Below are 24,894 nucleotides of genomic sequence, written 5' to 3'. Positions count from 1 at the left end.
TTCTGAAGCTATAACCCATTTTAGAAAAAAGGAAAAGCTGCTTGTTGTAGCAGACTTCACAGCCGCTTTCCACTTTTATCCCCGTTAAACTAATCCGCAAGAGATTTTATTCAACGGCAAGGGGAGTTGAGAAAGGAGAAATTGCCTTTCAACGCAATTCAACTAGGATTGTATATACAAATAATTTAGAAGAGTCTCGAAATACACTGTAAACGGTCCAAAGACGCGGTGAAGTACTACATGGGAACAAATATAAAAGAACGGAGCGCAGATTTCCTAGCAGAGATCAACGGCGCTGGAATATAAACATGGATGACGGGCAGCAGCGATGGCTTTGAGGAATTAAGGCCGAATCGTTTCTTCTTTGTGCACGCCGAATGATTTTACATCTGCGTTTATGTTATTGGTAAGTTGCTGTAGTTTCTCTAGTTTGTAGATAGATACTTTTTTTTTTTTTTTCCCCCCATACTAATTTTCGTACGAACTTCAACTATGTGGATAAACTAAATTTATCCTGCTCTTCCGAAAAGTGAATGTTGAAAGCATTATACATAAAAAGATTTAAAGTTAACCCAAAACAAATAACAGATCTGTCATTTAGCTATCGTCATGTTAATTCAACTTTGTTTCTCACCAGTCACTGTTGACGTTCATTGTATCGTTTCCCCCCATTCAATGTACATGAATGACTCCGAGTAATAACATCTTTTGTATTCTGCTGAGGACGGAACGTCATACAGGTTTCAACAACGTTAGGTTGAGCGAATTGACAAAAAGGTATCTGATAAAAATAAATAAATCAATAAATAAAAAACTAATAAAGTGAGCAAAGTCTCGTCGTCTTGTAAACAATGGCCAATCATTTACTAAGATGTGAGATATACACTAAGATGTAGAAATATGAATAATGTTTAATAATTTCCTGTTCTTCTTGCTCTGTAAATATACGCATTAAATCCATATTTTACAGTTTTCATTAGTTCTCATTTAAATTGTCAGTGGTGTGACTGTTATCCATGTCTGAATACAGCCACGCTTCTTAATTTTTTGTTTCATCAAGTTAAGGCTCAGAAATTCAGGTAAACAGACAACCAATCTTTACACAGTAGTAATCAACTTTAACTATTTTGTGCTTCAATTTCTTATATAATTTCATGACCTTTCAATAAAGTCGGCAAGAAATGAAAATTTATCCTGCATTCCATGTATATGTTTCATTAAAATATCAAATTTTAAAATAAAATTTGACCTTGAATCAAAATATCACAACTCACTTTTCCATTGAAATGACAGGCTTCTCTCTGATAAAGTATGCCGGACCTGTCCAATAATTTCATCCACTTAAACCCCGCACATTTCTTACAGTTAACTGCAAGCTTGCATTCAGATCTGCCTTCATCCAGTCAATAACTGATTTATGACCAAGTCCTCGCATATTACAATTTTTTCTTTTTCGATAATCTGTTTTACTCATATGTACATCACAAAACGAAAGACAACATCTGTTGCAAATTCCATTTTATTGTGTCTAGTTTAAGCTCTACCTATAGCTCTGGCTGATTTTAGTTTCATTTCTTTGCTTGTCCACATTATTACAGAGAAATGATTCATGATAACGTCATATTATTTCACACTCCTCTTTCATTTCCTCTGATTCATTTTCATGGCGTTTTAAAACCCAAAATTGTTCTAGTACATCGCATTTCTGCTTTCCCATGTTGCCATATTACTGATTTTTAGCGTCCTAATCTTTCTAATGCCGTAGCTTTTAAGACGTGACGTGCCCTTGTCTGATCATTTTGGGGAGGAAGTTGACGGGATGGCTCCAGGCTCGCTAGCCACGATGGCCCCTGCTGGGCCCAACATCTCCTGGTTCCCAGAGGCTCCTCTGCTCACTCCAGAACAGCCCATATTCCTAATGACGACGACGGCCCAGGCAGTGTCAGGCTTCTTTGTGTGGACAGCACTTCTACTCACTTGCCACCAGGTAAACAATTCCTAATCCAGCTGGGCTTGAGAATCTAAACTCAAATCAGTGTATTTCATTTTTGTTTGTCTTTTTTTTTTTTTGCAGATCTACATGCATCTGCGATACTACAGCTCTCCCAAGGAGCAGAGGCACATAGTGCGCATCCTTTTCATCGTACCCATCTACGCCTTTGACTCCTGGCTCAGCCTTCTCTTCTTTACCAACGACCAGTACTATGTTTACTTCGACACAGTCAGGGATTGCTATGAGGGTAGGCTTTTTTTTTTCTTTCAGCTGTCTTTGCATGTGGAGCTTAAAACGCGGCACAGCCTGTTGCAGCCTGTTTTATAGGTGACTCCTGCTAGAGCAGCTCTTTAGATCTGCAGTCAGCTGGGATTTCTAGAAGCGATTGTTGCATAGTAACCGTGTTTTTCGAGCATCAGTGGAGCGGATGCACATGGATAAACTAATAAACCAGGTGCTCGTTTGACACCAGACTAATACAGTGCAGGGTTATTTGTGTTAACTAAAACTAAAACCATAAAAAATTCATTACTTTAAATAAAATAAACATTAACTAAAAGAAAATAAAATATTCAAAAATGTTTTTATTTAGTTTACGTTTAGGTACTAAAATAATTCAAACTAAAGCTTAACTATACAGACATGTTTTTTAAAAATAAAAAACTAATAAAAATGACAAAAACACAACAAAATTAATGAAACTTTAACTAAAATGAAAATGAAAACACCATATAAAATCAAATTCAAAATATTAACAAAAACTATACTCAATGATACTAAAATAACAATGGTACAGTGCCATAGCAGTATTCACATCAGTATGTTTTTAAGTGATAATTAAATCATTTTGGTTCTGGCTTGGTTGCAAATAGCAAGTGCTATAATTTGATTTACAGATATATATTTGGATAGGCTTAATTGGGTGTGAGACTGTTCCAAATGTTATGTGGGGCAATTAAAGTGGGAGGGGAGAGATTGTTGAGCTGTGGTTCACACTAACTAGACCTTCAGCTGCACTGCTGTCGACCTCCCGACTCAGCAGCAGCAGCAAAGCACACTGAAGGGCAGCTGTGGCTGCAGGGTTCATGTGCTATATATAGAGCTGAGCTCCAACCTTCACTGTCACTGCCACACGCACAGATTCACACATACACTGCTCCGCAGAGCAAGGGAATAGGACAAATTAACACCCACTAGGGATGCTGTGAATATCGGCACAGTTCAGTCGCTTCATAAGAGCACAGTTCTTGAAATTGTCTATGTGAGTCTCACAGCCAGGTTTCATATCGTTTGCTTGATTTAATAGAGTGCATCAGTCGGGTTCTGGATGTAAAATCCCATTCATTTTAGAAATATTATAAAAACATTTCATGATATGAATTTTGAGATTTCAACTTAAAGGGTTAGTTTACCCCAAAATTACATTTCTGTCATTAATTACTCACCCTCATGTCATTCCAAACCCGTAAGACCTTTGTTCATCTTCGGAACACAAATTAAGATATTTTTGATGAAATCCGAGAGGTTTTTTTAATCTCCTATAGAAAGCAACGAAATGACCACATTAAAGGTCCAGAAAGGTAGTAAAGACATCGTTAAAACAGTCCACGTGATTGCAGTAGTTCAACCTTAATGTTATGAAGCGACGAGAATACATTTTGTGTGCAAAAACAAAACAAAAATAACAACTTTATTTAACCATTTCTTGAACGAAGGTCTTACGGGTTTGGAAAGACAAGAGGGTGAGTAATTAATAACAGAAATTTTGTTTTTGGGTGAACTTACACTTTAAATGGAAAGAAATTAATACTTATATTCTGGAAGGATGCGTTAAATACCTTTAAAATTTTGTAACCATTGCAACCAAGATCCACTTAGTTGCAATGGTATAAAAAGGGAGTCTAAAGTCTTTAGATTTCCCTTTAACTACATATGTCAGCTTTTCCGAGGCAAGGCTGCTGGTAATTTCTTTAATGCATTGATTAGGAGTGGGTCTTTGGGTCTCTTTCCATTTTAAAGCGATAGCACGCTTGGCCTGAAGCAAGCTAAAGTTGACTAGTTTGCACTTTCTTGCATTCACCACCAAATTTACTGGATGTGTGTGTATGTGTGTGTGTGTGTGTATATATATATATATATATATATATATATATATATATATCTCTATCTATCTATCTTGGAGCAAGAGGAACATTTTCTTTATTTAATTTACAAATCATAAGAAGAATCTCCTTCCAAAATCTTTGAATCTCATTACACTCCCACATACAATGATAAAGAGTACAAATTTCTTCTTTTGAATTTAAGTAGTTTGACCAGGGTAATGCAGGTCCATTTATATTGCAACAGTTTGCATCTGGTATTGATGCTGTGGATTTGAGCAAATAAACAAGATTCTATCCATTCTTCCTTAAAAATATCTTCTTGAAATCATTCTTCCATGCTGATACATAAGATAAAGAACTCACCTTTGATCTCTCTAATAGTATATTATAAAAGAATGACAGATTGCCCCATCCCTTAAAAAAATATGCAAAATTATCACAGAAAGGTCCCATGCGACACGTGTTCTGGGTGTATAAAATATATATATATATATATATATATATATATATATATATATATATATAATTTTTTTTTTTTTTTTATGTATTCTTTAATGAAATTTATGGCTGTTGGTCTTCTGTGCTTGACTGCGAGTTTGTGAGACTATTAGTGCTGTAGTTCACTCTGACTTGCCCAGAAAAAGCACGCAGGTTGTGAGAAATCAATATTGATAAAAACACAACATGAAATACAATCCATGTACTTTCTTCTCTGAGGTGAATATATCCATTGTGTTTGTCGCAACAAAAAGTTATTGTGTTCACTGTCATCAGACAAGAGTTTCTGTCTGGAGATATTCAACTGAGGGAAGAAAGTACACGGATAATTTTTGGGGATTTCTAGGTGTTGTATTTCATGTTGTGTTTTTATTCCTCTTGATTTCTTCTTGGGCAAGTCAGAGTGAACTGTGGTACAGATAGTTTCTCATGAACGCGCAGCCGTGCACAGAAGTACAACGGCCAAGGTCACAGTTTGCAATAGTGTGATTCATTTCTGATCTGATTGGTTTGGCCCATGCCTTAGAACTCTTTATTGTAAAAGTTTCTGAAATTTTTATGGAGAAAATGAATGGGAAAAATAATGTATATAATTTTTGTGTGTGTCCTATAATCTCTGGTGTGGAAAAACACATGGTGTACTCAAAGGATGAAGGATGCTGGTATTTACAGCCTTTTTAGATTTTTTTTCGTGCCATAGCCAGACCATCACGAGGGATGTTTTGCAGTGCACCACTGTGACATTGTTTGGCAAAGTCTTTTTGTTGGTGTTTGGTGAAACACTAATGAGGGGATTTAGTCAGAAAGGTCCGCTATGCTTGACTGTCAGTGCCACAATATGAGATCAAACTGCATAAGAAAGGTTCTTCTGATCGTTTAATCCACAACATTCTTTACTACCAAATGTGTTTTTGTACTCAAAAATGATCACAAGATTTGAATGTCTGATTTTGTATCACCCAAATGAGATGAAAATACAATTGCAATTGTATTTCAATGCTAATTCAGTCTATCTTTGATTTTGTTTTTGCAGCATTTGTGATCTATAACTTCTTGAGCCTTTGTTATGAATACCTTGGAGGAGAGAGCGCTATCATGGCCGAGATCAGAGGAAAACCCATTGAGTGAGTGTCATATTCTAGTCATTCTCGTGTGGAAATGGTTTTTATTAATGCATGACCAGGATCAATTCTCTTACTGATGTGTGATGAGACCCTGCAGGTTAATTTGTGCAACTTTAAGTTAAAGTAATAGCTTCACATCTCTGCGTGAAACCTGTCTTGTTTTACTGCAGGTCCAGCTGTATATATGGAACATGTTGTCTTTGGGGAAAGACCTACTCCATTGGCTTCCTTAGATTCTGCAAACAGGTTTGATTATTAAACACCTTGCACAGTTCTTACACCTTTTTTTTTTTTTTTTTTTTTAATCATTTTTCCAGGTATTTTTGAGTGATTTGTTTGTTCATTCTTTTCACAGGCCACTTTACAGTTCTGTGTGGTAAAACCCCTGATGGCCATGATTACAGTCATCCTACAGGCCTTTGGGAAGTATCGTGATGGAGACTTCAAGTATGTGCTTCTCATGTGATGTCTGATCTGTGGCTATGTTACTCAAGATTCAAAGATTCTGAATTTTTGAAAGGAACTGTATTTTTGATTGGTTTCTTATCCCACAGTGTCGCTAGCGGTTACCTGTATGTGACTATCATCTACAACATCTCTGTCAGCCTGTCCCTCTACGCCCTCTTCCTGTTCTACTTTTCCACCCGAGACCTCCTCAGCCCTTACAGGCCCATGCTCAAGTTCTTCATGGTCAAATCGGTCATCTTCCTCTCCTTCTGGCAAGGTCAGCAGATCTGCTGCTAAAGAAATATTCAGCATGAGATCAAAATTGACCCCATTTACTTTAAAACAAGTCTTATTGTGTCTACATTTTCTGCTCCACCCATGAAATAACTGCCTTTTTCAGCTGACGTCATTAGGCGTTTATGCTACCCAATTATTGTTTTAGGCATCTGCATGTAATGTCAGTTCTTTAGGGATAATATCAAGTCTGACCCTACATCTTTTTTCTTCCTTCTTGTAACTTATATTACAGAATATACAGTTGCAAGAAAAAGTATGTGAACCACTTGCAGAATCTGTGAAAATGTGCAAAATTTTAACAAAATAAGAGAGATCATACAAAATGCATGTTATTTTTTATTTAGTACTGTCCTGAGTAAGATATTTTATATAAAAGATTTTTACATATAATCCATAAGACAAAAAAATAGCTGAATTTATTAAAATGACCCCGTTCAAAAGTTTGTGCACCATTGATTCTTAATACTGTGTGTGGTTACCTGGATGATCTACGACTGTTTTTTTTTTTTTTTTGTTGTGTGATGGTTGTTCATGAGTCCCTTGTTTATTCTGAACAGTTAAACTGAGCTCTGTTCTTCAGAAAAAATCTCCAGGTCCCAAAAATTCTTCAGTTTTCCACCATCTTTTGCATATTTGAACCCTTTACAACAGTGACTGAATGATTTTGAGATCCATCTTTTCACATGGAGGACAACTGAGGGACTCAAACACAACTATTAAAAAAGATTCAAACATTCACTGATGCTCCAGAAGGAAACACGATGCATTAAGAGTCGGGGGGTGAAAACTTTTGAACAGGATGAAGAGGTCCAAATTTTTCTTATTTCGCTTGAATATCATTTTTCTTCATTTAGTACTGCCCTTTGGAAGCAACAGAAGATACTTGCATTTCCCGGAAGACAAATTAAATACAATTTACCTTGATCTTCAAATTCCAAATGTTTTCACCCCCATCTATTAATGCATCATGTTTTTTTCTGGAGCATCAGTGAATGTTTGAACCTTTTTTAAAAGTTGTGTTTGAGTCCCTCAGTTGTCCTGCATGTGAAAAGACGGATCTCAAAATCATTCAGTCACTGCTGTAAAGGGTTCAAATATGCAAAAAATGCTGGAAAACTGACGAATCTGCAGGACGTGGAGATTTTTTTCTGAAGAGCAGAACTGTTCAGAACAAACAAGGGACTCATGAACAACCATCACAAAACAAATAAACAGTCGTAGATCATCCAGGTAACCACACACAGTATTAAGAATCAATGGTTCACATACTTTTGAACTGGGTCATTTTAATTAATTCAGCTATTTTTTTTGTCTTGTGGATTATATGTAAACATCTTTTATGTAAAATATCTTACTCAGGACAGTACTAAATAAAAAATCACATGCATTTTGTATTATCTCCCTTATTTTGTTAAAATTATTAACATTTTCACAGATTCTGCAAGTGGTTCACATACTTTTTCTTGCAACTGTTTCGTAAGTAGAGCTGTCAATTTAACGCATTAATTCGGTGCGATTATTTGTGGAATAAATAACGTGTTGAAAGTATTCATGCCCAGACCTGTACGTCATCTTACATAGCATGCAGTTTAGTTACAAACATGATGCAAGGCAATGACTGACTGCGTTATGAAACCTTTTAGAATGCAGTTAAATGCTACTAAAGTTCAAGTTATGAAGGGGAAAAAATACCCCTGTATAGGTTTTTGTCTTGTATTTATATCATATGATAGAGTTTAGCAATATCACTGTATTTTTCCCCCAAATATCTGCCCGATTGCAAATGTGATATTGATTAAGTTGATATAGTGTTACATTTTTAGACACACTATTGTAAACATTGTCTGTTTTTGCTCAGTTTCACCAATAGTTCCAAACAAAGTGACAGCAGAACTGTTGTGCGTCTCCAAACCACACACAGCAGTGTTTCATTTTGTTTTTAACGAATCGAGTGAGCCATTATTCAGTAACCTATTCATAGGCTGCATTCAAAAACTTAGGCAGCTGACTTATTGCCTCGCTACCTTATCAGGCAATGACTTCTCACGCAGCGTTTGCGCATGAAGGTACCTCACGAAACTGGGTTCGGACAGACTTCTGAGGCAGCACAATAGTTTAAAGATCTACAACAAAATATTGAGAGCTTTGGTGAAAACTAAGGGAATATTTAATAACTACAATAGTAATTCCTTGCTATAAATAACATCAAAAGTGGAAAACGTTGATCACAATCACTACAATTACACACAAATTGACCACTAAATGCAACTTTCAGATAGGCATCTTTATTTTTTTAGATTAACTGTCACAGAATTGAATGCACAGGATTGTGGGATATCAAAGGCAGCTAAGCATACATCTATGCTGGTTTCAAAAATCGACATGGCCACGATTTACTAATTCGTTTCCTCGTTTTAAGTAAATCGTGCACATGATATAGTAATTTGTTCCCTTGATTTACTAAATCATGGCCACATTGTACAAATTTATTCCCTTGTTTTGATTTAACTCAAAAAAATTTAGCTTAATTATTATTGTGCGCACGATTTAGTAAAATGAGGGTACGAATCATATCGTGTGCACGATTTACTTAAAACGAGGAAAGAAGTTAGTAAAACGTGCTGGTGTATTAGTAAGTTGTGGGAACGATTTGTTCATTTGTGACAACAATATACATATTTATTCCTGCATGTCATGTGCAGGCTCCCTGGTAATAGTAAGTAACAGTTGTTGGGAATGCAGATTTATGTTGACTTTAAGGTATTTAAAGCTATTGGTAAACTGGTCATGTGATCTTGTTGGCCTTTCAGGCATGCTGCTGGCCATCCTGGAGAAGTGTGGTGCAATTCCTAAGATCAGCTCTCCTGAGGTTTCTGTCGGCGAGGGAACTGTTGCAGCTGGATACCAGAACTTCATCATTTGCATTGAGATGTTCTTTGCCGCATTGGCCCTGCGACATGCGTTTACATACAAAGTCTACATGGACAAAAGACTGGATTCCCTTGGTGAGCTTTAGTCCTTTGCTCCTTTATTAATGAACAAATGGTGTTTTTTTTTTGTTTTTTTTCTCCAATATTTGTAAAACGCTTAAAACTGTTCAAAAGTTTGGGATTGGTAAGATTTTAAATTTTTTTTGAAAAGTGTCTTATGCTTACAGAGGCTGCATTTATTTGATCAAAAATGCAGTAAAAACTCTAATATTGTGCAATATTATTTTAATATTTTTAAAAATGTAATATATTTTATTCCTGTGATGCATTACTCCAATCTTCAGTATCACATTATTTTTTCAGAAATCATTCTATTATTTTAATATTATAACAAGAAGTGTTTCTTGAGCATCAAATCAGCATATTAAATATTTTGTGGAAACTGATAGTTTTTTTTTTTTTCATGATTCTTTGATAAATAGAATGTTCAAAAGAACAGTATTTAAAGCTGCAGTCCATAACTTTTTTTTTTTGGTTAAAAATTATACAAAATCAATTTTTGAGCAAGTACATAACCAACCAGTGTTCTAAACTATCTCCTTACCTTAGCCCGATTCACAACGGTAAGCTTGTAATAATGTTTTCAAATTCGGATGGTACTAGTGGGTTTTCGCTGGAAACTTGAGCATGCAGCTGTTTGTCTTTGCATCATTACGTCACGTCTGTTTACATAAAGAAAGAGTCCCAGCTAGTGTGCTGTATTATGTGAGGATGCTGCAGGTGACTGATCATTTATAGCCTTTTCTCACAGCAGCTGCAATAATTAAACTTACCATTTTGATGACGGATTGTAATCCAGAAAGGTGACAGTCATCAGTGACAACTGAAGATTCAACAGTAGTCAAAAGCAAATGACTTCGGACTGCGGAGTGGCTACAGAAATTGAAATCTACAGCTAACGCTAATACACACTAAAGACACGTAGTCATGCAATGCTGATGTTGTTGACATTAACAATTTGAGAACAAAGTACAACAATAATAATTTGCAGGGCTTGATGTGAAATGAGCAAAAGTGGCAGACATGTTACTTGTTCAGATGTCATTTTCCGGTAAATTCTTATTTTGGTCATACTTCCAAGACGTGGAATCTGTGATTCTGAAGTACAGTATCCACACCGGTGTGGTGACTGACATCAAAAATTAGATTCATCCGTGCTGAGGAGCCGTGCCGATGCACAACCTACATAAATATGATACTTCTGCAAATAACTGCAATTGCAGGTTTCAAACAGAGATGGCGACAAAGAGGCAAAACTTACAGACTGCAGCTTTAAAATAGTCATTTTTGTAACATTATAAACTGTCTCTTGTGATCAGTTTAATGCATCTTTTCTGAAGAAAAGTATTAATTTCATTTTAACTCAACCCAAACTTTTCAACAGTAGAATATTTATTTATTTATTTATTTTACATTCCGGAGTGTTTTATTGAAATTTCAAGAACAGTCATTCTCTCTTAACATTTTGTCACAATGGTAATGGCTCGGATCTCATGACTTTTCTCTTTTCCTCTTCTGTTTTTTTTTTTTTTTATGTAAATCATCATTTATTCCTCAATCCATCCATTAATATGGCTGATCTGTTATTTCAATGCTTCTTCTTTTATTTAAAATATTTTATTTTTACGCATCTTGCTTTCAAATTCTCTTCGTTTTATTTGGTCATCCCATGCAACACATCCACCCTTCCGCCCATTTCCATCCTTTCTCTATTTCTCATTTTCATGCTGCACTCTAAAGGCCCTGTTCCTACATATGGACAGTACGGTAGGCTACAGTTCTTGATCTTAACGCCCATCTCCTCTCTATTTGATAGTGTAGGGACAGTGAAATCTTGAAGGGATAGTTCGCTTAAAAATTAAAAGACGGTCTTGTGTTTTTCCTCTTTCATTTCCCTCATGCCATCATCAACCTCTAATTAAGTTCTCCATCCTTCTCAAGGTCGCTGTGCCCCCATGAAGAGCATCTCCAGCAGCTTGAAGGAGACCATGAACCCTGGAGACATGGTTCAGGATGCCATCCACAATTTCTCCCCAGCCTACCAACAGTACACCCAGCAATCCACCCTAGAGCAGGGAGTCACCGCACCGCCCATATCCCGTAATCACAACTGCTTGAGCGCCCGGGACAATGAGAAAACCCTGCTGCTTAGCTCCGATGATGAGTTTTAACTCACTCCCCATCGTCCTGAGTGAAGGTACTCCATAAGGGACTGTTTACCGCTGCGGTAGTGTAATGATGAGGTTAAGATAACATAGGAACAGGTTATTAAAGGACCATCTTAAGCAAGTAGTGACGTTCTAGTGCAGTAGAATATGAAATTAAGCTGCTTATACTTGCTTAGACGTTAAAACAGACTTTAATGATGCGCTTTTGTCCGATAATGTTGTTTATACAAAGACTTTAATAATACATTTATACGTTTGCATTTTTAGCCAAATTTTGAAATCCGACATGGTCTGACACTTCAACGTTTGAATTGATGTATTTTTTGTTAAGCTTCTAGTTTTACATAGTGGATGTTTGGACATCCCAGCATATTTATAAAGAGCAGTGTATTGGAGGGCCCCCGTTTGGTGGGAATGTTTCCGTTTCTGATTTACAAGTTCAAGTGCACCTTTGCTTCCGTTTCATCAGTGTTTATAGCTCCCCCAGTGATTTAAAAGGCGGGTACAGCTGTGAATGAGAGAGCACAGCGACGGTAGAGGCAGTACCAGATGTTTAAACACACCGTTGTTGTTTTGACGGATGAATCAAGAGACGGGGAGAGGTTGATGGTCCACGACAAGATTACAGATTAACGTAGTCTGGATTATATGGCTGTAATTGGAGCATTACTCGCCTGGTGCAGATTAGCACAAGCTTTCGTGAAAGTATGATCATCCTGGACCACTGAAAAACATCTTTCTAGGTTAGCTGAGAGGTTTAAAAAACAGATTTAGGTTATGCTTTTTAGAGTATCCTAGACTTCCACAGAGAAAGCAGCCAAGTACCATCCGTGTGCTGTTGTCTCTGTGATGAAAAAGCGAACTTTCGTTCAAATTTGAACGTTTAAAGGAACAGTTCACCTAATTCTGTCATCATTTGTTCACCTCATGTCGTTCTAAACCTGCATGGCTTTATTTCTTCTGCGAAACACAAAAAAGATATTATTTAGAATACTTTTGTTCATACAATGAAAGCCAGTGGGGTCCAAATCAACACTGAACCCCATTGACTATCATTCTAAGGACAAAAAAGAAAACAAAGAGGCATATTTCAAAATATCTTCTTTTGTGTTCCACAAGGTAAGTCATACAGGTTTGAACCAACATGAAGGTGAATAAATGACAGCATTTTTCATTTTTGGGTGAACTATCCCTTTAATGGGCATTGTTCCTAGATACCCCTCTAGAGGGAGGCATTTCTCACAGTTCATACCCTTTATCTTTATGGGACACGCCTGTTATCACTGACCCTTTGAGAGCCACGCCAAAGTCTCTCCCATTCTTTAGAAGCTTCCGCCAATGCGCTTTACCTCTTTAGATAGCAGTAGGCCCTTGATAGCCAAGTTTGAAGCTTGCGGTTGGTTATATAGCACCTTTGGAGTTACTTATTAACTGTCCTACGCTTTTATTGGTAAAATAGAGGCCAGTATAAACACAATGCAGCTGGAACCAAGTACGAGTATGTATGGTACCTGCTTATAGTTATGTTAGTGTTTTGCAGTGTATTCTTTGTAAGGGGAGGAATTCTTTTATTATTAATATAGATGTTATTGTAACTTGCACTAAGCAGTTTTGTATATTTAGGGGAAATCCAAATATCCTAGAATATTTTGGCAAGCTATTTGTGTACCGTCGCACCATGCATTATTATTATTCAGAGAGTGGTTTAAAGTAACATAGAAAGCGTTGTTACATTTAAAAAAATATATATTTTGTGGAAACATATTTTGAAGTTACACTAAGACATTCTTTGTACTGTCATGTTATTTTAAACAGAGCATTATGTATTACTATGTCAAAGATTTGCTTCTATTTTTTCCCTTGATGCTCTGACCTAGGAAACAATAAAGAATTTTGTCTGTAAATATTTGTGCGATAGTTTTCACTCAATGAACACATCTAATTCTATGTACAATATATACAACATTTATTTCAATTAAATGATATAAAATAGACAATGAATTTACCATAGAAAAATACAGATAATAAATACAAACGTCAATTGTTTTTGTTTTTTTGTGCTCTGCCCTCTTACAAAACATTCGGCACATTGTTCTGAAGCACAAGTGTCATGGGCATGATATTACCAGGTTAGATTCTCAGTACTGATGATGACATTGCTAACTACACTTAATTAGAAAATCACCAAAGATATCCAAGTTTAACATGGCCGATCATTACCTGATCATACAGTATTACCCTGTTTAATGGAATAAACAAGGCTTGTAGTCAGCAAGAGTCATCTCAACAACCACGGGTTAATGTAATGTACATGTGATATCATTTTTGTCTTTCACTTTCCTTCTGTCACTTTCTTATCCTCCTTTTTTTCCCTCCCCTGTGAGCCACAAGTGCTCACTTCTCCTTCTGGCTGCTCTCTTCCCCTTTGTTCTCTAATTTCACATCTTCCTCAGATTCCCCTTCCATTCTCTTTTCCTTCTAATGGTATTTTTTTAATATTCCAGCTTTCCAAAATATTCAGATACGTTTTAATCATAAATAGCAAATAATATATATGGTCTTGGTTTTAAATACAAAAATACCACTACAAACAAGTTGCTCTAATATTAGTACAAATATGACCCTCACACATACTGAATCATATTACAAGTAATGGGGCTGCATACCTTACCATTACTAAACTAATAACTCATTACAACAAGTAAACATTACAAAAAAACAAAAAAAAACAAACAAACAAAAAAAACACAATAATTAAAAGAATGACCCCAAACTAGTCAAACAGAAGTAGTATATAGACAGATCACAGCACAAATTACCTTCAAACATCTTGTTTGGAACACAAATAAAATAGCTTTTATGTCTGTTGTTGAACATTTGTCTTTTATACAAACATTAAAATATATAAATGGCATGTATCAATAGATCTGCATGTTCTCTAGTCCCATGATACGTTAATACCATGGGGATATTCCAGCACAACTAACCAGCTTCTGAAATGTTGGTGGTCCCACATGATAGCAAGTTTTAGCACTATTTTTTTATGTATCACCAGCCAGAAAGCACAGCAATGGGCATAAAAATAGCATAATGCTATCATTAGCAATAGCTTTGTGTAGACTTCTACACTTGTCATGATATTCGAGGCCACAACAACAGTACTGAGATTATTCTTGGACATTTATTAGACTGTATATGCAGTCTGTGTGTGTTTATATATGTAAGTGAATCTGTAATTCCCAAGTGGTACTTGTTTTTCTTCCTGTATATGTGAGTATACATGGTCCTGTCTGTCTGCGCGGTCATACTGTGTACCTATGTGTGTCTGCGTCTCCATGCGAGCGTGGTGCCCTAGGATGCTCCTTGCTCTCTAGGGTTGTGCACCTGCTGCGGTGTCTTCACTATGGTAATGACGGAGGCTGTGTTCAGACGGGGTGTGGTGGCTAGCAGACTGCCTCCTCCAGATTCCAAACCTCTGGCGAAGCGCTGGAGCGCAGCGAGACGGGCGCCCAGCCCTTCCAGCTCCCGCCTCATGCCTGCGTTCTCGGCACCAAGCCGCTCCACCTCCCGCTGCAGCTCCTTCTTCTGCTGTTCCAGGGCCTCGCGCTGGGACACGCGCTTCACCCGGCAACTCGCCGCGTAGCCGCGGTTTTTCAGCGTGCGCCGCCTCTGCTTCAACTTCTGCACCTCCTCGCGTGACAAACCGCGTAAGTGCATGTTGAGCTCGCGCACCGATAGCGACATGAGCTCACTGTCGCTCAGCACTGGGACGTTCTCCCCGCATTCCCTCTTCACCTGAAACAATGGGACAGTTATATGAAACAAAACTAAACATACTTTATCATAATTACAGCCATAATTTATGGTAACACTTTACAATAAGGCCTCATTTGTTAACAATGTATTTACTAACATGAACTAACAAAGCAATACATTTGTTACAGTATTTATTCATCTTTGTTAATGTTAGTTAATAAAAAATACTGTTGTTCATTGTTCATGTTAGATCATATTGCATTAAATAATGTTAAAATACAACTTTTGATTTTAATAATGTATTAGTAAATGTTGAAATTAACATTTAAAGGGATAGTTCACCCAAAATGGTCATCATTTACTCACCCACAAGTTGTTCCAAACCTGTATAAATTTCTTTGTTCTGTTGAACACAAAGGAAGGTATTTTGAAGAAAGTTTATAACCAGGCTGCTTTGGGGCACCATTGACTTCCATAGTAGAAAAAAAAATACTATGGAAGTCAATGATGCCCCAGAACTGTTCAGTTTCCCACATTCTTCAAAATATCTTCCTTTGTGTTCAACAGAACAAAGAAATTCATACAGGTTTGGAACAACCTGAGGGTGAATAAATGACGACAGAATTTTCATTTTTGGGTGAACATGAACTAATAAAAAATATATTCAGTTACATTTCTGTCAAAAATAGCAGCTGTGGTTGCCAGAAAAATACAGTAAAAATGTTTCAGGTATTACGGCATGTAATATTGGTGCCTGTATCCACCTTTTTTTTTAACATAAGAACAGTTTTGGCAATTTGTAACTTGAATGCAAGGCTTCCGGTGTCATCTGCTTTCAGTTATTTTAGCTGTATGAAAACAGCCTGTTATGCTGTTTGATATTACAAACTGGTATTTCTTTTCATATTATATTAATTTATTATCATATTTATGAACACTGGTTTGTAGTGCAAATAGTTTTACATTTTACTGCACTTATTCTTCTAGTTATATACCTATTGTGGCTAATGAATCGGAAGTCACAGTGATTTAATTTTTTTTTTTTAAATGTACTGATAACCCCCATAATAATACAGGTGGTTCATCAGAGTTCATCATAATTGGCTGGTCCATAAAACACGGCCAGAATTTGTATATAGACAGTGCACAGTATTATACACACGAAGAAAAAATCCCACACAATGACTACTGGGAATGTCCTTTTACCATTTTTACTTACATTATACAGTAATTTATGGATTTTACCAGCACAAACATAAAGTGTTTATAGTAAAATTAAATATAAAAGCAGTTACACCATTTACAGGTTTTTTTTGTGTATATGGTAAGGTAACTTAGTTAACCAATTAACAGGTTTTTACTGTAACATTTTACAGTATTTTCATGTAACAATTACAAACATTTTTTCAGTGTGTGACAAAAAAGAAAAAAGTGTATTCAGTAAAATGATCTTTACCTTGAGTGCTTTACTAGCTCTGCCGTCTGAAGTCATTGTCTGGTTTTATGTTTCCCTGAATGTATCCCTGAAACCTGTAAATACCAAATAATCAGATTAAATCAAGTGAAAATATTACAAAATCAGTGTATTGTGAATTTTATTTTATTTTCATTTTTAGTCAATATATCTGCCGGTAGTTAGCTTTTTTGGTAACACTTTACAATAAGGTTCATTAGTTAGCATGAACTAATAATGAACTGCACTTCTACAGGATTTATTAATTTTTGTTAATGTTAATTTCAACATTTACTAATACATTATTAAAATCTTGTTAACATTAGTTAATGCACTGTGAACTAACATGAACAAACAATGAACAACCGTATTTTCATTAACGTTAACGGAGATTGGTAAATACAGTAACAAATGTATTGCTCATGCTTAGTTCATGTTAGTTAATACATTAACTAATGTTTAACTAATGAACCTTATTGTGAAGTGTTACCTGCTTTTTTATTATCGGTATAGATTTTTTAGCAATTCCTTCATTTCTGAAACATACTATAATATTAATACAGAATCAAGAAGTTTAAGTATAAAGGCCCGTTCACACAAAGAGCGATAACTAGCTATATTAGCATCCAAACCAATGCACGATATCGTTATGTTTATTCTAAGCTCGCGCTGCAGTTTTGCCATCTGTGCTTTAAATGCTCGAGCTCTTTAAAGCAGGAAGGATTCTGATTGGCTGTCAAAAAATCGTTTTGAAAGTGATACCAATGTGTTTCCAATGTATTGTTTCTCTGTGCCATTATCGTTATAGTTGTAATGTGGACTAGATTTTTAAAACTATATCTTTATTGTTATAGTTATCGTCCTTGGTGTGAATGGACATTAAATTTGTTTATTTTACAGATTTTTATCATGTTCAAATTATTTTTTTATACCATATTTTTAAATATTTTTTTTTACATATTAAGAAATGATTAATTAGAAAATTAATCATTGCTAAAGATGTAAAATAAATATAAAAACATTTACTTGCAGTAATTGTTATGTGTTTTTACTATCTTTAAATAAATGGTATGATGTGATATCGGCTTTGTGAGATATCGGCATCAGCCATAAAAAAAAAAATCCATATCGGTCGACCCGAACAGGTGTATCGCGTCATAGCTGTTAATGTATCGTGTGTTTTAGCAGGGTGCACTGACCAATGAGAAGAAGCTAGAAGACAGGAACTATACGTTTATAAATATATAATGTGGTGTGTGTGGTCAAATTGTGAACACTGCATCTTTAATTCCAACATAAACTACCAATTCTTTCCATTTTTCTAAATCTAGACTTCCTGTATCCAAACTGTAGCACTTTTTTTCTTGACAGTGAATCATGACTGGTCAAAGTCCAGATAAAGAACTAAACGCTGCTGACCATGAGTTTCCCGTCATGTGTGGGAAGTGCACCTATCATCCGCGAGCTGCCTCAAATAACCGCCTGAGCTTTTCCACAGAGTCACAGTGATTCAGCACAAGTCCTCCATTCCTATCTTCGCAACAGCTCCTTACTTTCCTTTCACATCTCATGTTTTACGTCATTTATAAAATTCCCAATTACTCAGTGACAACAAATATTATCACTCACATATAAAATGATCTCATATAAAACCCAGATAGACGATTTAGTGAAACAACAAAAGTCTTGGGCTGTCGTTTTCGCCCAAACGTCTTCAGTTCACATGCTCCAAAATAAACACTGCGTACCCAGCGACAATTTAATACAAATCTTTAAATTACATTATTATATATAAAACATAATAAATAGGTGTAACAACGTAGGAATTCGTTTATTACATAAGATATTTCCAGTTCAAACCAAACCAACACATTGCTGACTAGTCGTTTCTCATAGTAAACAACATAACGTTACATGTTTAGCGTAGTTTCTGACCATAAAACATCAAAAATGTTAATAAAAACATATATAAATCTTATACATTTTAACGGTCTGATTCGAGAACATCTAAGCTATTTCCTTATTACGCGTTAGCTTGTTGCTACACCTAACATCGTGATATAAACACACGCTATATGCGCTCATGATGACTAATACTATTAAAATGTATAATATACTACTCCAAATAATCTTAATACAACATTTAAGCCACAACAGTATCAATTGTGGATATTGTGTTAAAACAAACACTGACGGCATGTACTACAGCAGCTTTGCTAACACCCCTCCGTTTCCTTAGTGTAAACAAATGTCGAAAGGAGGAAAAAATAGAAAATCTTGCCTGGTGTTGATTTCTCTTCTGCGCTGATTTCAAACAAATATGAATATAGATCAGTCCACGATTCTCACTGCTGGTCCGGTATTTCGACTGACATACGTTATCGCAGCACGGCCCGTGTTTAGACGGACTAGAGAGCTAAACGCCTTTTTCCCGGAATCAGTCCACCATCAGCGGGGCTGGATCCTTTCATTCATAAAAAACACACACAAGATGACTCAAGCCTTTAAGAATGAGGGCGGGACCTCAGCACACAAAAATATCAGTCAACAACGTTGTGAAACGTTTTTTTCTTAACCCATTAAATCCCATCGACATTTATGTTTGTAAGGTCTAAAAAAGAGTTGATGTATTTTACAATGAAAGTGCAAACTGTAAACATATTTACAAGGTGAGCACAGCCGTTTAATTCCATTAAATAAAATGTATCATCCATAAAAATAATCTCCTAATGTCAGTCTCTTTCATTAAGTTAGTATATGCTAAGGTTTTTTGAGCTTGTATTGTATCATTTAAACATTTCAACCCCCTTAAATGTTTGAATTCAAATGTTGAAATATGTAGACATTTGTATTGAAAGATGTCTGTCAAATATCCATAAAAGAAAGTATATGTATAATACATTCATACAGCAGCCAATTTTTATACATAGGCCTATATTTCAAGGCTATATAAGGTAAGACTTCTCTTTTTCCTATATATCATGATTACAATACAAACAAACATTTATGAGATCATATTTGTGATCAGTGGGCAACACCCTTATTTTTGAATAATTAACTAGGCTAACTGATTCATTGCAATTACAAATTATTGTTACATTAAAAAAAATTAACCAAAGTAAAAGGAAATGGTTTAGCAATTATTTTTCCCACAAAATTGCCTGTTACTAAAAAAGCTGCTGATAATGTTAATGTTGCCCATTGATTACAACTGTGACCACAAATGAAACATACTTTCACTAACTTAAAAACGCCTTTTGAAAAGGCATGTTTGTTTCATCCAAGTATTAATGTAAACCAAATGTTTTACTTTGCATCAAACAAAAAAAAAATAATCTGTTGATTCCAAACTCCCATATTAGGCTTTTTTTGGTGAAGTGACGTGTAAACTACGTGATTTGGGTTCCTCTTCTGCTTCATATTAATAAAACCAGGGGGAATTGTGTCAGTGAGCGCAATCTTCCACTATTTCATCGTCCACTACTACGCAATCATGAACTGCAGTAAGACCTCCCTGTCGATAGGTGTCTCAAAATATGCCGTTGTGCTTCCTTACAAGGAACCGGGGGAAGTACATCCGTCTCACATGTAACCGAAGTGACCTCAGGTTTCAATGCGTGCTCTTTGAATCTAAATCATTGTGAAGCTGTAAAACACTGTTGTGGTCTTTTCACAATTATAATTTAAAGCTTATAGTTGAAATTGACTTACGTCATATTTTAAATGGCTGCCATCCAGGAGCTCTCTCCAGACTCTGGCCGTGTGGAAACACGACCGCCCGAAGACGAGATCGAGGGAGATGATGAAGATGAAGAGGTACTTGATCGATTCTGCAATTTTGCTTGACCTCAAGAAAATTGTAAAGATATTGGACAATATGAAGAAACAGACCAAAACTTGTTTGGTGCTGGCATAGCCAATATTAGCTATTTAGCCGGCCAAACCTTGCATGCATGAAACGAAGAGACTAAGCAGTTCGAGTATTTCTCTCACTTTTTTTTTTTTTTTTTTTTTCCATTTCAGACATTTGTTCTGCCCAAGTGACAACTCAGAGAATTCTCTTTAATTCATTATACACTACCATTCAAAAGTTTGGAAACATTACTATTTTTAATGTTTTTGAAAGAAGTATCTTATGATCGTCAAGCCTGCATTTATTTGATCAAAAATACAGAAAAAAAACAGTACTACTGTGAAATATTATTACAATTTAAAATAATGGTTTTCTATTTTAATATACTTTAAAATATATATTTTTTCTGTAATGCAAAGCTGAATTTTCATTAGCCATTACTCCAGTCTTTTGTGTCACATAATCCTTCAGAAATCATTCCAATATGCTGATTTGATACTCAGTTACTATCAAAGTTGGAAACAGTTGTGTTGCTTAATATTTTTTTCGAAACTATGATACTTTTTTCAGGATTCATTGATGAATAAATAGTCCAAAAGAACAGCATTTATTCAAAATAGAAATATTTTCTAACAATATAAATCTTTACTATCACTTCTTATAAATTTAACACATCCTTGCTGAAAAAAAAGTATTAATTTCTTTCAAAAAAGAAAGAAAAAAATACTGACCCCAAACTTTTGAACAGTAATGTATATTGTTACAAAAGATTTAATTTAAAGAAATGCTGCTCTTTTTTAACTTTTTATTCATCAAAGAATCCTGAAAAAAAGTATCGCGTTATAAAAAATATTAAGCAGCACAACATTTGTAATAAATCAGCATATTAGAATGATCTCTGAAGGATCATGTGACACTGAAGACTGGATATAATGATGCTGAAAATTCAGCTTTGCATCACAGATCTAAATTATATTTTAAAGTATATTATACTAGAAAACTATTACTTTAAATTGTAATAATATTTTACTGTTTTTTTTTTTTTTTCTTTTTTTTTTTTTCTGTATTTTTGATCAAATAAATGCAGGCTTGATGAGTAGAAGAGACTTCTTTCAAAAACATTAAAAATAGTAATGTTTCCAAACTTTTGAATGGTTGTGTGTGTGTATATATATATATATATATAGTATATTATATATATATATATCAATCACACACACACACACACACACAATTCATTGTGTATCATATCATTTGCCCCAATATCAATGTTAACATTTCACATACACAAAGTATATCAACATCATATTGCACACTGTCAGTAGAGACCTTCAGCTTTCAAATGAATATTGGAATGAATAAGGAATAAGCTTTTTCATGGCGTCCTTAGTTACCATTTTGTCTCATGGCTGGTGGCGTGCATTTTAGAGACTTCTTTTTCTGATATGATGCTCCAGCTTTTATTTCTTCTCTCCCAGCTGGATGAAACATTGTTGGAGAGGTTGTGGGGTCTCACAGAGATGTTTCCAGAATCACTGCGAACAACAGCTGAAGTTTCTGCACAGTGTTCGCTATCTGTAGCCAAAAAACTTTACAGGTGGGTTACTGGCAGTTGACCTTACAATTAAAACCATACTGGTGATTTAATTCTACAAACAATGATCTTTTAGGCTACATATTTCAGCATCTTTTTTTATCTATATATTGCTTTCTTGTAGTTTCTCCCGCTCAGCTCTATGGGTCGGTACCACTTCCTTTATGATTCTGGTTCTGCCGGTTGTCTTTGAAACTGAGAGGTTACAGCTTGAACAACAACAATTACAACAGCAGAGACAGGCAAGTTGCACCAAAGTCCTGCATATGAACACCTTCCTTGTGATACCATACCCACCTAGTAACTTAGTGAGCTGTATGACCAAAATCGTATATGACAGAATGAGTATTTTTATATAATAGAAACAGTATAGTTATTTTTGCTCAAAAGTAATAAAAAAATTTCTTTACATTTTAATAATTGTTGGTTGTAACTTCACAAACCAAAAGATTATCCATACAAATGAAAGAGTCTTATGGAATCAGTGCAAAACAGCGTCACATTATGTAACACTCAAAAAAAACCTCAAAATAATAAAATGTTATAATAATTATAATAAAATGTTCTGACACTAAATTCAAATTGGATGAGCCGTATTTAAAACTACAGACTTCAAAAGTCGGGTTCTGGAGATCCCATTTGTTTTTTACCTTTTATCTTTAAAGTCTTTTTTACTATTATCCTCTGATTTTCAAATACTATTCTGCTTCGTATCAAAGTTTGTAATATTATTCGCTTCATAGTACCTCAACCGTAAACAACTGAATTTTACCTTGCACTTCCCTTAAAAATAATTTCTTCCTCATCTCGACTTTTTTGGGATACGTTCTACTGCATTTATGCATTATTTCATGTGTCTCTGTCATTCCCACATGTAAATAATGTAAAGCAGTCCTCACTTCTCTTACAAATCTTTAACATGTTAAATATCTTTCCATTGAAATGCCTTTTGTAAAAAAAAAAAAAAAAAAAAAAAAAAAAAAAGTAATTAAGCCTGTTTATTTTAATTCATGTGTTTTACATTTATTTTTCATTAAAATATGAATTCATTTCACATTTGTTTTGTCCATTTTCTGCTTTTAATAGATTTTGTTGGGTCCAAATGCTGGCATGTCTGGAGGAATGTCTGGAATGATGCCTCCTGCTCCTGGAAAGCTGTGATGTATATAATGTAACATCCATGAGTTGTAGAAGAAGAAGAAGGGGAAAGAGAGAGGGAGCAAGAATTGGAGAAAAGATGCTGTGGCTGGTCAACATCAAGAAGTCATTACCCTGTATAGATTCTGTACATTGGAAATCTTGATGACTTTTTATGAACTTCCCTCTCTCTCTGCCTTTCTCACAAAAACATTCTGCATAGACTAACGTCCAAGCTCTGACCTTTTACTTTTTTTTTTTTTTATTATTATAGCTATCTATCTAATAACATGTCTTTCAGAGAGAGACTATAGCATCTGTTGGGAATATTTTGACTGTGTTGTAGGTGCATTATATTTCTAAGAGAGTGTTTACGGTGCAATGTTGGCCATTGTAATGCCGGATTAACACTGAGGTTGTAGAGAATCTATAACAGCATTTAAAAGATCTGTAATATTTATCAGCCAATGTTGATTTTGAAACTTTCTCTGTCTACAAATTACGGTTGTTTCTTGTTTTTTGATTCAGAAATGTTAAAACGTTTAGAAATGGTTCTCTACCAACAGTGTCTTTTACAGGTAGAACTAATATCATGCAAAGCTTCTGCAGTGTTATTCCACAGAAAAAAGCCATACAGTGTGCAGAATCATTGTGAAATATTAGAGAAATAATGTTTCAAAGCATGGTACTTTCAATAGTGAGTAATCCTGTTTGCTCTACATGATGGGAATAAAAAGTCCTCCTCTGTCCTTCTTTTGTGTTTACTTTATATTGCAGAATGATTAACTGCGTTTTTCATATGTTGAAGTGACGCAGAAGAGTAGAGCCAGACTGGTAAAGTGCGCCTCAGTAATTTATGCAAAATAAAAGTCGCAAATTTCAGTTGACACTCCAGTGATGATTTGATCATAGGTTACCCTCAACCTAACATTAATAGTCATTTAACGATGAATAAAATATTCCCCCAGACCAAACAAAATTTTCCTCATAAAGACTATTGCTAAATTCGGAAACGCATACTACTTTTACTATTTCTGCCATATAAAGATATGTAAACGTAGTGTGGTGTACTAGTATGCGTTTCCGAATTCAGCAAATTCCTTCCCATTTTCCATAGGTGGAAATGACGCCACGACAAGGAATGACGTCAACTTAAAAGTCCTAGTTCTATTTAAAAAAAAAAAGGCTAATTATTTCCACACAAGATTTATGATTATTTCACTTTTTTTTTTTTTTTTTGTTTAAATTATCATACTTTCTTGAGAAAAAAAAAAAAAAAAAAAAGTAAAAACATTATATTTGTGATAGATTTTCATGTTTTGAGATCTGGGATTGGGAGAATAAAATGTATAGTATATTTGTTTTATATATTTATAGTGTATTTATAATATATTTGAACGTAGCAAAGATCAACAAAATCATGGTAAAACTTTCAAAACAGTTTTAAAGAAAAATCTAAAAGTAAAAATCTGCGACGGT

At 35.1% G+C, this 24,894-nt stretch overlaps 3 protein-coding genes across 4 annotated transcripts; 2 read left to right on the top strand and 1 right to left on the bottom strand.

The window, feature by feature from the left end:
• Window positions 1–15: 15 nt before the first annotated feature.
• On the top strand, window positions 16–13,526 carry tmem184ba (transmembrane protein 184ba). 2 transcript variants are annotated; one of them, XM_051915324.1, is made up of 10 exons: window positions 16–406; window positions 1,766–1,987; window positions 2,075–2,240; window positions 5,630–5,720; window positions 5,891–5,966; window positions 6,076–6,167; window positions 6,275–6,444; window positions 9,275–9,469; window positions 11,195–11,221; window positions 11,396–13,526. In XM_051915324.1, exons 1-10 carry the CDS (start codon window positions 398–400, stop codon window positions 11,623–11,625), a joined length of 1,278 nt encoding a protein of 425 aa, XP_051771284.1. In that variant the 5' UTR covers window positions 16–397; the 3' UTR covers window positions 11,626–13,526. The 2 variants fall into 2 exon arrangements, with proteins under 2 accessions (XP_051771284.1, XP_051771285.1); XM_051915325.1 differs by lacking the exon at window positions 11,195–11,221 and having other exon boundaries at window positions 23–406.
• A 38-nt stretch (window positions 13,527–13,564) lies between these two features.
• maff (v-maf avian musculoaponeurotic fibrosarcoma oncogene homolog F) lies at window positions 13,565–19,358 on the bottom strand. The gene is made up of 3 exons (XM_051915331.1): window positions 19,113–19,358; window positions 16,835–16,908; window positions 13,565–15,417 (listed from the first exon to the last, which is right to left on the bottom strand). Exons 2-3 carry the CDS (start codon window positions 16,868–16,870, stop codon window positions 14,974–14,976), a joined length of 480 nt encoding a protein of 159 aa, XP_051771291.1. The 5' UTR covers window positions 16,871–16,908; window positions 19,113–19,358; the 3' UTR covers window positions 13,565–14,973.
• Window positions 19,359–20,375: 1,017 nt separating this feature from the next.
• tomm22 (translocase of outer mitochondrial membrane 22 homolog (yeast)) lies at window positions 20,376–24,164 on the top strand. The gene is made up of 4 exons (XM_051915332.1): window positions 20,376–20,647; window positions 22,163–22,281; window positions 22,403–22,520; window positions 23,365–24,164. Exons 1-4 carry the CDS (start codon window positions 20,555–20,557, stop codon window positions 23,437–23,439), a joined length of 405 nt encoding a protein of 134 aa, XP_051771292.1. The 5' UTR covers window positions 20,376–20,554; the 3' UTR covers window positions 23,440–24,164.
• Window positions 24,165–24,894: the final 730 nt, after the last annotated feature.

The sequence above is a fragment of the Ctenopharyngodon idella genome, chromosome 12, assembly GCF_019924925.1.
Source record: "Ctenopharyngodon idella isolate HZGC_01 chromosome 12, HZGC01, whole genome shotgun sequence".
Lineage (NCBI taxonomy): Eukaryota > Metazoa > Chordata > Actinopteri > Cypriniformes > Xenocyprididae > Ctenopharyngodon > Ctenopharyngodon idella.
The sequence above is the reverse complement of the archived record's forward strand: the minus strand, read 5'-3'. Positions and strand labels throughout refer to the sequence as shown.

Coding starts and splice junctions, on each gene's coding strand:
- tmem184ba (XM_051915324.1), top strand. Junction 5,721..5,890: donor ATCAGAGGAAAACCCATTGA/GTGAGTGTCATA, acceptor GTTTTACTGCAG/GTCCAGCTGTATATATGGAA. Junction 9,470..11,194: donor CAAAAGACTGGATTCCCTTG/GTGAGCTTTAGT, acceptor TGCACTCTAAAG/GCCCTGTTCCTACATATGGA.
- tomm22 (XM_051915332.1), top strand. CDS start 20,555: ATGGCTGCCATCCAGGAGCTCTCTCCAGACTCTGGCCGTGTGGAAACA. Junction 22,282..22,402: donor GTAGCCAAAAAACTTTACAG/GTGGGTTACTGG, acceptor GCTTTCTTGTAG/TTTCTCCCGCTCAGCTCTAT. Junction 22,521..23,364: donor AATTACAACAGCAGAGACAG/GCAAGTTGCACC, acceptor TGCTTTTAATAG/ATTTTGTTGGGTCCAAATGC.
- maff (XM_051915331.1), bottom strand. CDS start 16,870: ATGACTTCAGACGGCAGAGCTAGTAAAGCACTCAAG. Junction 15,418..16,834: donor GAGCTAGTAAAGCACTCAAG/GTAAAGATCATT, acceptor CCATTGTTTCAG/GTGAAGAGGGAATGCGGGGA.